The sequence below is a fragment of the Limanda limanda genome, chromosome 9 (genome assembly GCF_963576545.1).
Source record: "Limanda limanda chromosome 9, fLimLim1.1, whole genome shotgun sequence".
Lineage (NCBI taxonomy): Eukaryota > Metazoa > Chordata > Actinopteri > Pleuronectiformes > Pleuronectidae > Limanda > Limanda limanda.
This window is the reverse complement of record NC_083644.1, coordinates 9,571,880-9,585,527: the sequence shown is the minus strand read 5'-3', so window position 1 is coordinate 9,585,527 and position 13,648 is coordinate 9,571,880. Positions and strand designations below refer to the sequence as shown.

Here is a 13,648-nt window from a genome sequence, read left to right as displayed (position 1 = left end):
ATCAATAAGTGTTCAAAACACACCAATACCACCATCTGGTGGTGTGCAGATGCAAAGACACTAGGTACCTCAGATAGAGTGAATGAACATTCAGGTTTTTTCCGACCGAGGATAGAAAGATAAGTGCCTTGTTTCAAAATAAGAACTACATTTACAGAGCTTGTTTTTCTGTTTAAGTTTTCATGCCTTTTTTTTACAAGAATCTGTATTTATGTTTATCCACAAAAAAAAGTGGTCATCCATTGTAAATACAATTTTAGGCCATTTTAGGGTGGATATAATGTATAAGCTAGAATTCCATAGGATGTTGATTGTCAGCAATAAATAATAAATAGCAAATTTGAGATTCACTGAACTGGTGAAACAGAAGCTGCTTCATGAGACATTGTGCTTTTTCACCATCCTCTGCTCATGAACCAACAACCACTCCCTTATAAAGACATTAACCCATGCATGCTAATCTTTTTTTTTTCCATCCAGCATCTGTTACCGGCCCCACCACCTGCCTCTCACCGCCAGGAGCTTGGGAACGAAGAGCCGGTGTCCCATTCCGAGAATACCCATCACTTTGCAGACCGAGTCCGCTGAGGCCTCACCGCTCTGTGCACTCTCTTCAGCCTTTCCCTCTCCATCCTCCAACGCTCTACACGCTGCAGGAAGGGGCATATGGGGGGTCAGGGCCGGTACAGGGGGAGGAGATGCCGGTGAGGAGGGGGGAAGAGATGATGGTGGAGTGGGGCAGGGCGAGGGAGAAGGGCGGTCCCGCTCCGGGGTCAGGGTGGCAGAGGACTCCAGCATGTCGTCCAAATGATCCAGTGGGTTTCCCAGTTGATGGAGGAATGTGTGGTCAAGTTAAGAGAGCCAAGATTTGTTTAGAGGTCAGTTTGTCCGAGGTGAGTGACTTTCTGCCACACCAGAAAAGAGAAAAGCAAATAACTACTTCTAGGAAAACGCAGCAACTCAGCAGGCACAGCCCGGGCCTCCAGGGCATGAAAAGTTAAGACTGATACAGTTCAGGACAGAATTTGGTCAGGACCTAGGCGGTGGCCACTCAGCTTGAACCACTGTCAGAGCCCAACGGCGGCCATTGGACGCAGCAAAATAACAGTCACAAAATGATCAGTTGAAGCTGCTTGCGGCATGGTAGTCTTCCAGCTACCTGCCAGACTCTTTCTGTAAACCAGTCACACTGCCCACTTTCATCTTCTTCTGCCAAACTCCCCCAACCAATTCCAACCCAGTATACAGTTGCCTAGCAACAACGCTGCTCAACACGTGGGCCGCTTCTCCGGCAAACAGCAGCGATGGATAAGTACTGCACCTTTTTTTAAATTATACCTTCGTTGATAGGCTTCAAAAGATGGAGAGAAAATCCTCTCAGATTGAGTGGCGTTAACACTCAAGGCTGAGTGCGAGTGAGACAAACACACACGAGTATGTGATGCTCTTTCTACTCCGTCTCCAAATGGCTAGCCACGCCTGGATTTCAGCTCTCTTTGAAATGTAAAATGCACTGAAATGACGGTATGAATCCTTTTATCTGAAGAGCCTCTGCCTAAGAGTGACTAGACGGTCCCGACAACACAACAGAAGCAAAGATGTGTTTCTGTTAGCGTGGCTGATTGGCACTTTTCTGCCTTCAGGGGAAGATGATGCACTGCATATTTGCGTTGGTTTCCGGCTGAGTGGATGCTGATGCTATGCATGAGCTTGGAACGAGGTATTCACACAGAATAAAATGTTTTCCATAAGGATGTAAGTCTTTTTTCTTCCTCTTTACTGATATAATCCTACAATCTGAATCCTGTCCAGTTCCAGGCCAGTCAACAGATCCAGCATGGAGCCTGGCACATCTCCATTAGCAGCAGCGGCCAAGCATCCGGTGTGTATCGGTCAGTGGATCTCTTAGATGATAAGCCAGCTTCTTCAGATGGAAAGTCACTTCTGCCTCTCAACCACACCGGTTTGCATGAGTGTGTGTTCTATCAGGAGTGATGGTCCGGAGGTGAGGCAGAGAAACCACACCGTTTTCCCCTTCCTCTGTTTCTTTCTACCACACGCTGCCTTCCTGTCTTTCTTCACCAGTCTCACTCCCCTTGTGATGCTAACAGCTAGCAGGGGCGGCTCCGTTGCAGAGGTCTGGGTGGTGGACAGAGGTAGCGTGCTGGAGAAATACAGCCAACAGAGTGGAGGCACGGGTGTAAGAAGGTAAAGAAGGTAAAGAAGGTAAAGAAGGGAGAGAACGAGAAACGAGGCTCCAAGCAGATATCCGACAGAGGTAAAGATGAAAAATAAAAACACCAGAAAAAACACAGGAACACTGAGATTTTCTACTCCAGGTTCAAAATGCTAAGGCTAACGCTCATGCTCCTGTTGTGATGTGGATGGCGACTGCCGAGCAGGAGAGGGAGGGTGGTGAACGCAGAAGGAGGGAGGGGTGATGAGAGCGGAGAAGAGCGAAGGATGGATGGAGGAGGGAGGAGGGAGCCTCGAGGGAGAATGCCGTCATGCCTGGCCAATGGGAGGCAGGCAGTGGAAGCCCCTTCCACCCTCCTCTCATCCTCATTTGTTCTCCATTCCCGACCATCGCATCCACCACATCTTTCTCTCTCTGACACACAGAATACATTATTACTAAAACACAGAGCAGGAGGGCTTTTTAAAACCAACCATGTGTGATTGATTCGGAGCAGAAGGCCTAAGTGCAGCTGCTTTACAGTGTAATATATTGATTAAATATTATTACATAAATTAATATTTACATTTATTTATAATCATTAATAATATTTGGACATTTTGATTGACTTCCTGTTCTAAGCTATATTGCTGTGGTTATTTGATGTGCAATTTTTTTTAGTTAAGGAAAAATTGATATTAGATCAGAATTCAAGTTTGGTAGTTAACCAATGTTTAAGGGTTGATTTTTGTGGCAAAACCAAATTTTCTGGAACATACCTGATAAAAATGTTCACTCCTGATTTAATAACTAACTATTCTTATTCTATCAGCATCTTAAAACTTAACCTGTACAACTTTAGTGACTCGAGAAAAACACATCAGGTTAAATCCTTTAAACATAAGAATTCCTTGTCATCAATCCCCGTCATTCACTCAAAGACTTCTTTGAGAATAAATCAAAAGATTATTGATGATGCTGAGACGTTTTGTATAGTGGTTAATCGACTGAGACGTTGACTGTGCAAGGCCTTCTTCACTGAGTGTTCTTGAAATGACAGCGTCACTTCCATTCAGACAACCCCTCCAAATTAATGTGTACATTATGAGTCACGAACATTCAATATGAAACAGTCATTGCGAAAACTCATTGATCCATCCCAACACAGACAGATCTCATAACACAATCACAAGTGCGTCGACACCAGTCCGCTCTAATGGCTCAACATTTTTGCAAGATTGGCTTTTTAAACATGGAAACTATTGCTTTTTAATGTTACCAAAATCATAATTGATTTTTAACATAATAACATCAATTGATAAACGTTTTTGGCTATTTTATCTCAAGTTTGTGATGACGTCTGTCTATTGAAATTTTACATTTTCTGATTCTAAATGATGCAATATTAATATAAAAATCTGAGGAAAACTGTACAGAAACTGACATTTATAGAAAATGCTATATAAATTCCTTCTGTCTATAAACTGCAAAAACATAAACATAAAAAAATAGTAAAGGAATCAATTGGAAGCTATCAGTTAAATCAAACTCCAAAGAAGAGATCCCACACAACACAAAAGCACATTATTCTGTTCAAGATCCTGTATGAGTATACTGGCAGCTGGTGCGACACATCCAGCATGATGTTTAGGATAATGACTAATATGTCTTGGAAGCTTCTTACTTCCAGATGCAGTTTCTCATGTGCTCACTAGGGGGCGATGAATGCCAACGAACTGACTAACCTCTAACCATGAGACCTCTGCACCAGAGCACCTCCTCTTACTCAGCACCTCCTTTGCAGAGTCATGCCTCCCTGAATCATTGCTCTGCACAAATATCCAATAAGGTAAAAAAAATAAAATAATAATAACTTCTTAACTGTTGTCTCTGGTGCACACAACAAAAGTCAATAGATATATCCAATCATTAATATAATCTCTCCTTTATTGAAGTAAGGTGGATCTTAAACTAAAGATACGAAAACGATTTTTGAAACAAGAAGTTCATAGTTAAACCTGCATAAACAGGCAGTTTTTTTTTAAATAAATGAAATCATACTAACCTTGAGCAGGGCCAGGGCTACATTGAAGATGATGTTCAGACCCTGGAAAAAAAAAGAGAATTGGATATGAGCACAGAAACAAGAGCTCTGAGTTCACGTGTATAAGCAGATTTTTGTAATGCTGAGAGCCATGTCACCACATCAGTTTATGTCAGTGTTCTTATTTTTGATGACACTGTCACCAATACCTTAGATTTCTAAAAGTTTGTGCCAAAAACATCACGTGTTTGAAATAAAGCTTTCCAGCAGCTGAATTTAACACTTCCTACTGTGCTGAGATATTTCCCACTTGTTTTCATACAGAATCTAGTTTCATTAGGGTGGGAAGCTCTGCTGCAGATGCACCTTCTGATCTTCCTGGTGAAAGATGAAGAGACTGGAATCAAATCCAGACATATCGCCATATAAAGAATCAAGATTGTCAGGGCAATCTGCACGGGAGGGGAAGCAATCACTGTCTGGGAGATATGTCTCCTGACATTTTTTACTTTTTTCACAGAGAAATTCAGCAGAAAAGTTGTCAGCAAAATGGCATTGATGGAGCAAAGTAAGAGAAATGCCAGACTCTAAAGATGTTCATAAAATAACAGAACTTTAATATGTAAGCACTTTTTTTCTTTACAAAGAAGAAGATAATCAGTTAATCAAAGCAGCCTATCACAATAACTTTGCCAATAACCCTTTATTGTAATGTATATCATGGTTGATAAGCTTTAGAATTTCTAAATGTCGGTTGATTCTGGTTGAGTGATAAGAATATCTGTAATATAATTACCAATAAGAGCTGCAGCACAAGGGTGTATATTTACCAATATATGTCTGGATCTAAGTAAAAACAAAGGTACCTCAAAAAATATTATTATGTATTCAGACGTTAAAATAAATATGGACATAAATGCTGTGATGCTGTGTTTGCCCTCCCTCTTTTGTAGATATAATAACAGTGAATTTGACACATAAAGAAAGCAAATGTAAAGCATCAGTGTCAGCATTGCATGGGAACACCCGTCTCCTTGGTCTCCGTGACAACCAGTTCACATGGCAACACAGAGCTAAAAATATCTGGACGGCTCTAAAAATAACAGGAGAAAGAGAAGAAGAGGGGGTGGCTCCATACGCCTTTCTTTGTAGGCCTCACGATGGTGCTACAGGGCTGAGGCACGCTCAAAACGGGTGCACAAGAGAAAGAACGATAATCTAAGAGTCATGAGTGTCCGAGGAAACACGGATTCATGGGCGGAAAAGGGGAAGATACAGAGATGCAGTATCATGGAGATGGGGAAATATGGAGAGGGATTCATGATGGGTCGAGACTACATAAAAAAGACAAAGCGTTTCATACATTACAAGAAAATCTTGGGTAGTGACCTCAAGATATGAAGCAGTTAAGAGAGGTTTAGTTTAAAAGAAAATGAATGTGCAGTGGTTAGCTCCGTCACCTCACAGCAAGAAAGTTTGTGGCTTGAATCCTGATTCAACCAGGGTCTTACTGGCCAACATGCTGACTGGGGTAAGGTTAATGGTTGTTTATATGTATGCATGTATTGCTGTATATCTATATGTATCTGGAATTGGCTCCAGCAACACTTATAAGTGTTTTATATAATAGTTGGATGGATTGCTGGGAGGAAAAATGTTGTCGAGAGGAAAAAATAATGATGAAAATCCAAACTTTTGAGAAGCAGAAAGCTGCGGCAGACTGAGAGAGAATGGGAGCGATTAATAAAGGTGACGAAAAAAAAGATGGTGGAGAGAGAGAGAGAGAGAGAGCGACAGAACAAAGAAAGAAGAGAAAATAAGGAGTTAAAAATGATGATGCAAACAAGTAAAAACTGATGATAAAGACGGCGGAGAGAATTAAGACAGGGGGGGGCTGACAGGAAGGATGCAAGAGATAAGAGTTCTGGTTTAACGAGCAGATTCTCATAATGCGGCTCATTGGTTGAGAAAAACCTGGGAACCTTTTAATTGTTCAGCCTGTGGCCGATAGGCAAACAGAGGGAGGGAGGGAGAGAGGGAGGGAGGGAGGGAGGGAGGGAGGGCGGGAGGGAGGGAGGAAGGGAGAGAGAGAGAAAGGGAGGGAGTGGAAAAAAGTGAGGTAGGCAGGCAGACTGAGACAAGGATGGAACAAGACAGGAAGACAAAGATCTTTATGACTTCACTGTTTGATCTAGAGAAACTTTTCAACTTTAAGATTTCAAACAAATCTTAACACATATGCATTCTCCAGCTCCAGATTCTTTACCTGCCACCGGATCCAACTCACCAGCAGGTGGTGATCAGTTGAAACCTGTTTCTGTCTTCACCTAAATTCCAAAATTACTTAACTGCAGTTTAGATGATTCGGTTAAAAAATGTAAACCTGGCAACAATTATAGTAAAGTGGTCAGTCTAGGGAATTTCTCTATTTTTTGAAGTTCTGTATCTTCCCTATCAATGCCAGCGTGTTGGAATGTAGTTGTAGGCAAAACAACTGCTTCACATCCCACTGCTTTTCATGCAGTTCTACATCTGCATAAACAACTGACTCGAAAGCATCTCAGAGAATTTTATGAAATGGTTTCCTTTCTCATTTGACGAGTTGGAGTTGAAGCTCCACTGTGATCTCAGTGATCTCTGAGGAATCCATTTTAAAGACAAGGACATCGCTGCAAAATATCATAGAATGCGGTAGAAGAGAAATGGATGACTTTCACAATGACAATAGTCACAGAGTACTGTGGAATACCGAGAAGAGGAACAACTCTTCAGAGGAGCTTCCTGTAAAAGTGCCTCAGAGCAAGAAGCTGTGATAGTGATCGGGTCACCAGATCCTACTGACTTAATTCAATCTGTGATTGTTTCAACCCTAAAAAGCCTGATCAGGGCATCTCTATTGATTAAGAAGGGCAGATGGTGGATGGATTAATGCTGATGCCACTTAGTCTAAGGTGCTTTCTACCTTCTAAATACTGATAGCTGGTAAAAGTAAAGTTCAACAAACTGCTTTCTCTCCATCCTTCTCTTTCCTTTTATGTCTCTGTTCGCCTGTTGTGATGGTTGGGAACCTAACCACTTCCCTTCCCATGACCCCAACCCTTTACTACCACCTTGGAACTACTTTCATCTTTCCAGAAGTTGACTCTGGACAATGTGAACCAAACCACTTTTCCAGTATTTGCAGAACAATGTAGGGCCGTGAGTCAAGTTGTACCTCGCAGAGCAGAAGGTCAGTGATGTGGAACACCATGCACAAGGGGAACTTGGCAGTGAAGAGGGTGAGAAACCACTGGGAGGCATACATGTGCGCCTCCAGGTTTAGCTCCTGGAAGTGGGACCACAGGTCTGGAAGCTGTTCCTGTCAGGAGGAGCAGAAGCGTGTGAGATAAAACATCAATTACAACAATACAAGTATGAGGCTCCAGTTGTCATTTCAATTTGAAATGATTTAATTTGTACTCATACTTTATTAAATCAACCCGTCTCAAAGATTATGATCTCTTTCAAGAGTGCAGCAAGAAAAGACACATGAAACAGTTCAATAATATAAGATACATTACTTGTACATCATTCATTGTTTAACATCTAGTTTGAAAGCTTTTTATTATACAAAGGATTTTTAAATCTAAAGTAGCAAAGACATTTCAAAATCCAGGTTTGCAGAGCTGAGGGGTTTCATTATCTGATGTATGTAATGCAAACAGTGTAAGAACACCAGAATTTAATACCGTTAATGTTCTGTCATAAAATTTACTTTCATATCTGTTAAGAGGAAAATTCTCACTCTCATTATTATCTTTTTCACACTTCATTCCCTTTCTTCAACATTTTTGTTTTTTTGCGTTTATCAACTTTACTTAAGGAGAATTAAATACAGCTGCAGAAAAGTGTGCGTCTGCCTCTGTGTCAACACATGTAGAGAGAATACAGGATTCAATTAGCCTTGATGGAAATCCACTTTGGCAGCTAACACTTACCAATGCCACATCACACATGACTGGATCAGATAGTGAGCTCCCACCCAAGTGCCAATAATTAGCAGTCAATGCTTACATCCTTACATTGATCTCATTAGGTTGATGCTAATTGAGTGCTAACAGAGTTGATCCAGGTGCTGAGAGACGACTGGTAGCTGAGCCAGGACGATTCAGTGACTGGATCTAGGCTGTAATACCTGAGTAAGAGATGGGACTGCACACAGACGGACAGAATGCAGTTTGTCATATAGAGAGACTGCAGGTTCGGTACATACGGAACATAAATACTTACTGTTATATTCAATTACTTTTGTCTTGAGGAAATCAGAGTGAGTAAAGCCTGTTAAAACCTTTAGAAAATGCAATATGAGCTTTACAATTGTGGATATGATTTAACTCAGTTTGTGAGGCTATTTGCTGCCTGCTTGTCTTTTTCTTTTAATGGTGTCCACTATTGGTTCATTGTACAAACTTTACAATCAGTGAGTAACTAAATGAAACAACCCAGGGGACATTTATTCGGAAAGTGAAAATCAAATCAAATCTCGTGTAAATGAAATTTCCAATACGGATGGCTGGTTATGTCGAGCGAATTTCACGGCATTTACATTTATGACATGGCCAAAGAGTCTGATAAACTTTTTTCGTTTTGATCTGAAATAGTAGTGGACCCTGAGGCTAAATCATTTAAAATCCCGCCACCAAGTGGAGAGATTAATCGTTTCTTCAGCCGTAGCCAGAGGTGACTTAAAAAAAACGTGAGATGAATAAACTGAGAGGATAAACAATCAATGAATACACTGGGACTGAGGTTTGGGCAACAAGGATCTCAGGGTCTGCTGCATTGAGTTTAATTTGTCAATACAGAATTATTAACTAAATTGGTGTCCCTTTAAATAAATAAGAATATTGAAATGGGACTAAATTATGAGGTAATTCCTAAATCAGCAGCTTGTCCCACTTGATACCCAGGGTCGTCCTCCTAGCACTATGTTATTGCATTGTTTTAATACATTCCATTACATCTCAAATCCAGTAAACACTGCATCACCAACCTGCATTAGCCTCTCCAGCTGGAAGAACTTGCAGTGAAGATCTTGGAAGTTGTTCTTGTAGAGAGCTCTGAGGCCGTATTTATACATGATCTTCACTAACACACAGAAGGCCTGTTCCTCGGGCATCTGAAAGAAAAGCACCATATTAACGTATAAATCTTGAACAACAAAATGTTAGAACGTATATCTCGCGCCACCAAAGCAAACTGGGTAACTTTTGTTGAGAGCTTTTCGGGACATTTGGTCGACAAAGACCTCAAGAAAAGAAACAGATTCACTCTTATTATGTTCACGTCAGTTATAGTTTTGGCAGAGTCACATTTCATTTACAAAGATTTGGGTAAACTCCTCCCATCTGCCCCTTGAAGCAAATTATGTATTTCATTTCTGACATATCTGACGAGCTCTCAATACATGAGGAAAGACAGAAGAAGGTGAGAATGATCTTAGAGGACAGTTAGCAACATGTCACAGTTTCTGCATGTTTCAGTGTATATATGGCTCAGATGAATGAAGATAAGAGCCATGAGAGAAAATGTGTCACTGTGTGTGTGTGCATCAGTGAGGCTATATGGATTTATTTCCCCTCACACACACAGACAAACAGACACACAGACACACATACACACAGACACACACACACACACTTTGAGGTGATATTTAATCAGAGTGACAGTATGTGTTTGGGGCTGAATGGGCTCCTGCAGGTAAAGCTGAACCCCTATTAATATTCCTGACATCTCCTCTACAACCTCTCCCTTCTTCCTCTTCCTCCTCTATAACCTGTCTGCCTCCTCCTCCTCCATTACCTCTCTGTTTTACTGCTCCTCCTGAAATTGACAGCCTCCTTCTCAATAACTTCTACTGTTTTCTTCTACCACCCTCCTCTGATTTCTACGTCCCTCTCCGCTACACCTCGTTATTTGTCTTAAACGTGCTCCTCCGCAGCTCTTCTCTTTCCTTCCCTCCTCACTCCACCTCCTCCTGACCTCTGCCTTCCTCTCCACTCCCCCTCCGTCTTCCTACTCTTTAACCTTTGCTGCCCTTGTCGTTTGGACGTCGACCAAACTTCCTCCGCCCTCTCTCCTCCACTCGGGAGTCCCGCCTCCATTAGTCAACTCCCCTGTCTCTTCCCCCATCTGTCTTTCAACAGCTTATCAAACAAAAATGTGTGTTTTTATGCAGACAAGTTGCAACACGTGCATAAAAAACGCTGAACAACGCACAGAAAGAAGTTCACTTCAACACGTATGTGAAAGGGAGATATGGCTGCCTGTGACCTTGAGGACAAACGTGTGCGAAAGTGAATGAATGCCTCTTCCAACTCTTTGTCCCTCCTCATTTTCTGATATGACCCTGTCTCGTGCCTTCAGCCTTTCCTCCTTTCACATTCTCTCACTCCGTCTATTCATCCAAATCATTCTACTGTTTTCATTTGAGCGGTCAGCAACTTTCTTTTCAGCCAAAGACATTCATTCTCTCTGCTTGTCTCGTTCCCTGAGCCTCCGCTGTGTCTGTGATATATTCTTCTGTTCTGTTTTATTACACCTTGTAAGAGCTATCAGACTTGGCTTCTGTAGAGCTGGTCTGGTGAAGGCGCAGCCGCACAATAACGACATATTTTCTTTGTATTGGTGTTGGCCTTGACAATTTGTTTCAATGTTGTCCTCAGACTGTTAAGTGGAACGTGAACATTCCAGCAGCTTCAGAGAGCTTTTACTTTAAAAACAAGGGAAAAGCACGAGAGGTTCTCCAGTAAATGTTAAGGATGAATGTTTAGGTAGAAAGTACAACATAAAAGTAAAAGCGTCCACAAGACGTATTGCCTGGCAATGTTTGATGTTGTAGATTGTGATGTAGTGATTTGCAATATATTGCAAATTGATACGTTGTTTCTCTCAGCTAAAGTCTCTTCATTCATCTGTGTGTGTATCTGTCTACAATATAGATCTATAAGATGCATTCTGTTGACCAAGAAAAGATGGATGGAGGGATGACATGTTTACTCACATGAAGCAGGAGAACGGCAGCGAGGAACGACTGACCCTGACAATAACCAATTTCCTCGTCATAGACAGAGTAGGCCTGTTAGGAAAAAGGGAAAGGAGACAGGGGAAAAAATTACTTTGGTTATTCTCTCATCCAGAAATCCTAGACATTAAAGGGACTCTTACCTTTGTTGCATTTTTACACTTTTTGTGGATAAGGTTAAATTGGTATTAATAAGGTAATGACACTCTAAAATGCAAGACAGACCCACCAGGAGTTAAAACAAACAATTATTTCACTCTCGTAATATTTAGTGAAAACTTCAACCAATACAATTCTTCGGACCGAAGGACCTTATTGGCCGACAGACCTGTCTGTTTGCTGCATGGAAACAGACAGGAAGCCCGTCTGCTTCTTGTGGCGCATTCGGGCCCGCGTCATCAAGGCGCGTCCTCAACTATAGGGTTTGTTTTGATTCCATGGCAGACAGTAGCGAGTAGCGACCGTATCGACCGTAGCGACTGACGATGGCAGACCAAAGTGGTCCACGGCGTACTGAAAAAGCCGCTCCCAGGGGGAAAAACAAAAGAAAAAACACCGCGGATGGGAACGAGGGGGTGGGGCATTGGAGGAAGGCGGGATGATTCAAATGTGCTGTAATTCTCAAATGCAACAAAGGTAAGAGTCCCTTTAATAAATATTCTTTAAAATGAAGGAGTTGATGCTGTATTCTCGCAACTGCCACTTTCCTCTGTGTGTTCCCTTTCACTTTAACATGATCTTGGAAAAACAAATATAGGAATAATTCACCCTCCCTGGGCCCATAACAATAAAGAAACACATTCAACATACATACTTTTTGACATTTTCATAATTTTTTTTTTTATGTCTATATATTTATCCTTTTTGTGTATTTTATTCTCTCCTCTATCTCGGCTTGTTTTACTGTTCGATTACTATTCTCATGTTTCCTTCTTGTATTCCTGTGTGCAGCTTTCTTTGTAACCGTCACATAAACTACTAGATATATTTCCCAGAGGATCAACAAAGCATCTGTCTATCAAAACATCTCTATTATCTACATCCTGGAGGGAAGAATTTAATTTCAGAGTTGTGATAAATTAACAATTATGCTTTTTGGAATTGAGCAGAATAATGACTTGTGATGTGATAATGGCTTCACTTACAGCTGAATTAATCTTAAATACACCAGGCGGATCAACATTAGTCTCTCGAACACTAACACCCACGTAACCAACTATTCAGTGGGTGGGTTGAACACAAGCCGAACAGTGCTTGGCTCACACAGGTGCTAATGACCTCAGAAACTACAGCATCACCACGGAAGTGACATCCCTGATGCAAGTGTGAATATCTTTCTCTCATTGAATGGATGATGTGATCCAAAGGCTTGTTTAGTGGCGCTTTGTCGAACCAAGATGAATTAAAGAACAACAGCTGATTTTCCTTTCTAATCCCTGAGGTGCTGGAAATTGGCAAAGGTTACTTAGGAGTCAATTTAATTGTGTTTTAGGTTCACAAATACCTATATTCATAGTCACACAGGTACCAACGTCTGGGGGCAGCACATTTCAGCCACATTAGATATGCGAATCCAGTGAAGCAGCTGCGTATTTAATGTCTTGCACTCAGGCAGTGGGAGGGGGGATGAGTGTCAGCTGACATTTTAACAGTCCGTCATTTTACCTCCTACATAAAGCATTATTTATGTATGGGTATGTTGCTAGAATGACTTTCTGTCTAACAGAGGTAAGGATAAGAGATCAAGAAGAGCAATTAACTGTTTTTGACTCATCCTGAAATATGACTTTCTTGCGCCCGCATGGATTGGTCATATTTTTGATATCCACTGGAATTTCAGCTGCATCTTTTGAAAAAATATTTTGGAGACTGTGACAAGTCATGTCATTTTATCTTAAAAGCTTAGTGCCTTGTTGATCTTCCGGACGTCAGTAGTCTTATCACTCTAATGTGAAGGCTGTCAGAGCATCAGTATACAGATGACATTTCCTCAGAGATCAGATCTCTCTAATATCAGGATTTTTCCTTCTTTCAGAGGAATTACCGTGGAGGCTTTGTTCCTCTGTTCTCCCCTATACAGCTAATTCTCTGTATCTAATAATGTAACACCAATATTTGATGTCCACTTAAATAAAAAGACATTCTGAGGACAAGTGCATAGGCATACAGGAAAAATAAATCACAGTACTGTCCACTGGCAAAATATGGAAAGTGTACTATACTGTTGCACGGGATAACAACTCTATATTAGACACAGGCATTTATTTCAAAAAGACAATGGAGCTCTTAACCTGCAATAACCGTTTTCATGGCACCAACAACATAAAGCATGCGGATCATTCACCATGGAGACAAGCTGCCACTA

General features: G+C 41.3%; 1 protein-coding gene across 3 annotated transcripts in view; it reads right to left on the bottom strand.

The window, feature by feature from the left end:
• rabgap1l (RAB GTPase activating protein 1-like) overlaps positions 1-13,648 on the bottom strand; it is a 97,132-nt gene that overhangs the window by 17,750 nt on the left and 65,734 nt on the right. For all 3 annotated transcript variants that reach the window (XM_061078581.1, XM_061078580.1, XM_061078582.1), the window contains exons 15-18: positions 11,263-11,337; positions 9,253-9,378; positions 7,435-7,578; positions 4,242-4,283 (exon numbers count right to left, since the gene is read on the bottom strand). In XM_061078581.1, the coding sequence (XP_060934564.1) occupies positions 4,242-4,283; positions 7,435-7,578; positions 9,253-9,378; positions 11,263-11,337 (387 nt within the window). The remainder of the gene's footprint in view (positions 1-4,241; positions 4,284-7,434; positions 7,579-9,252; positions 9,379-11,262; positions 11,338-13,648) is intronic.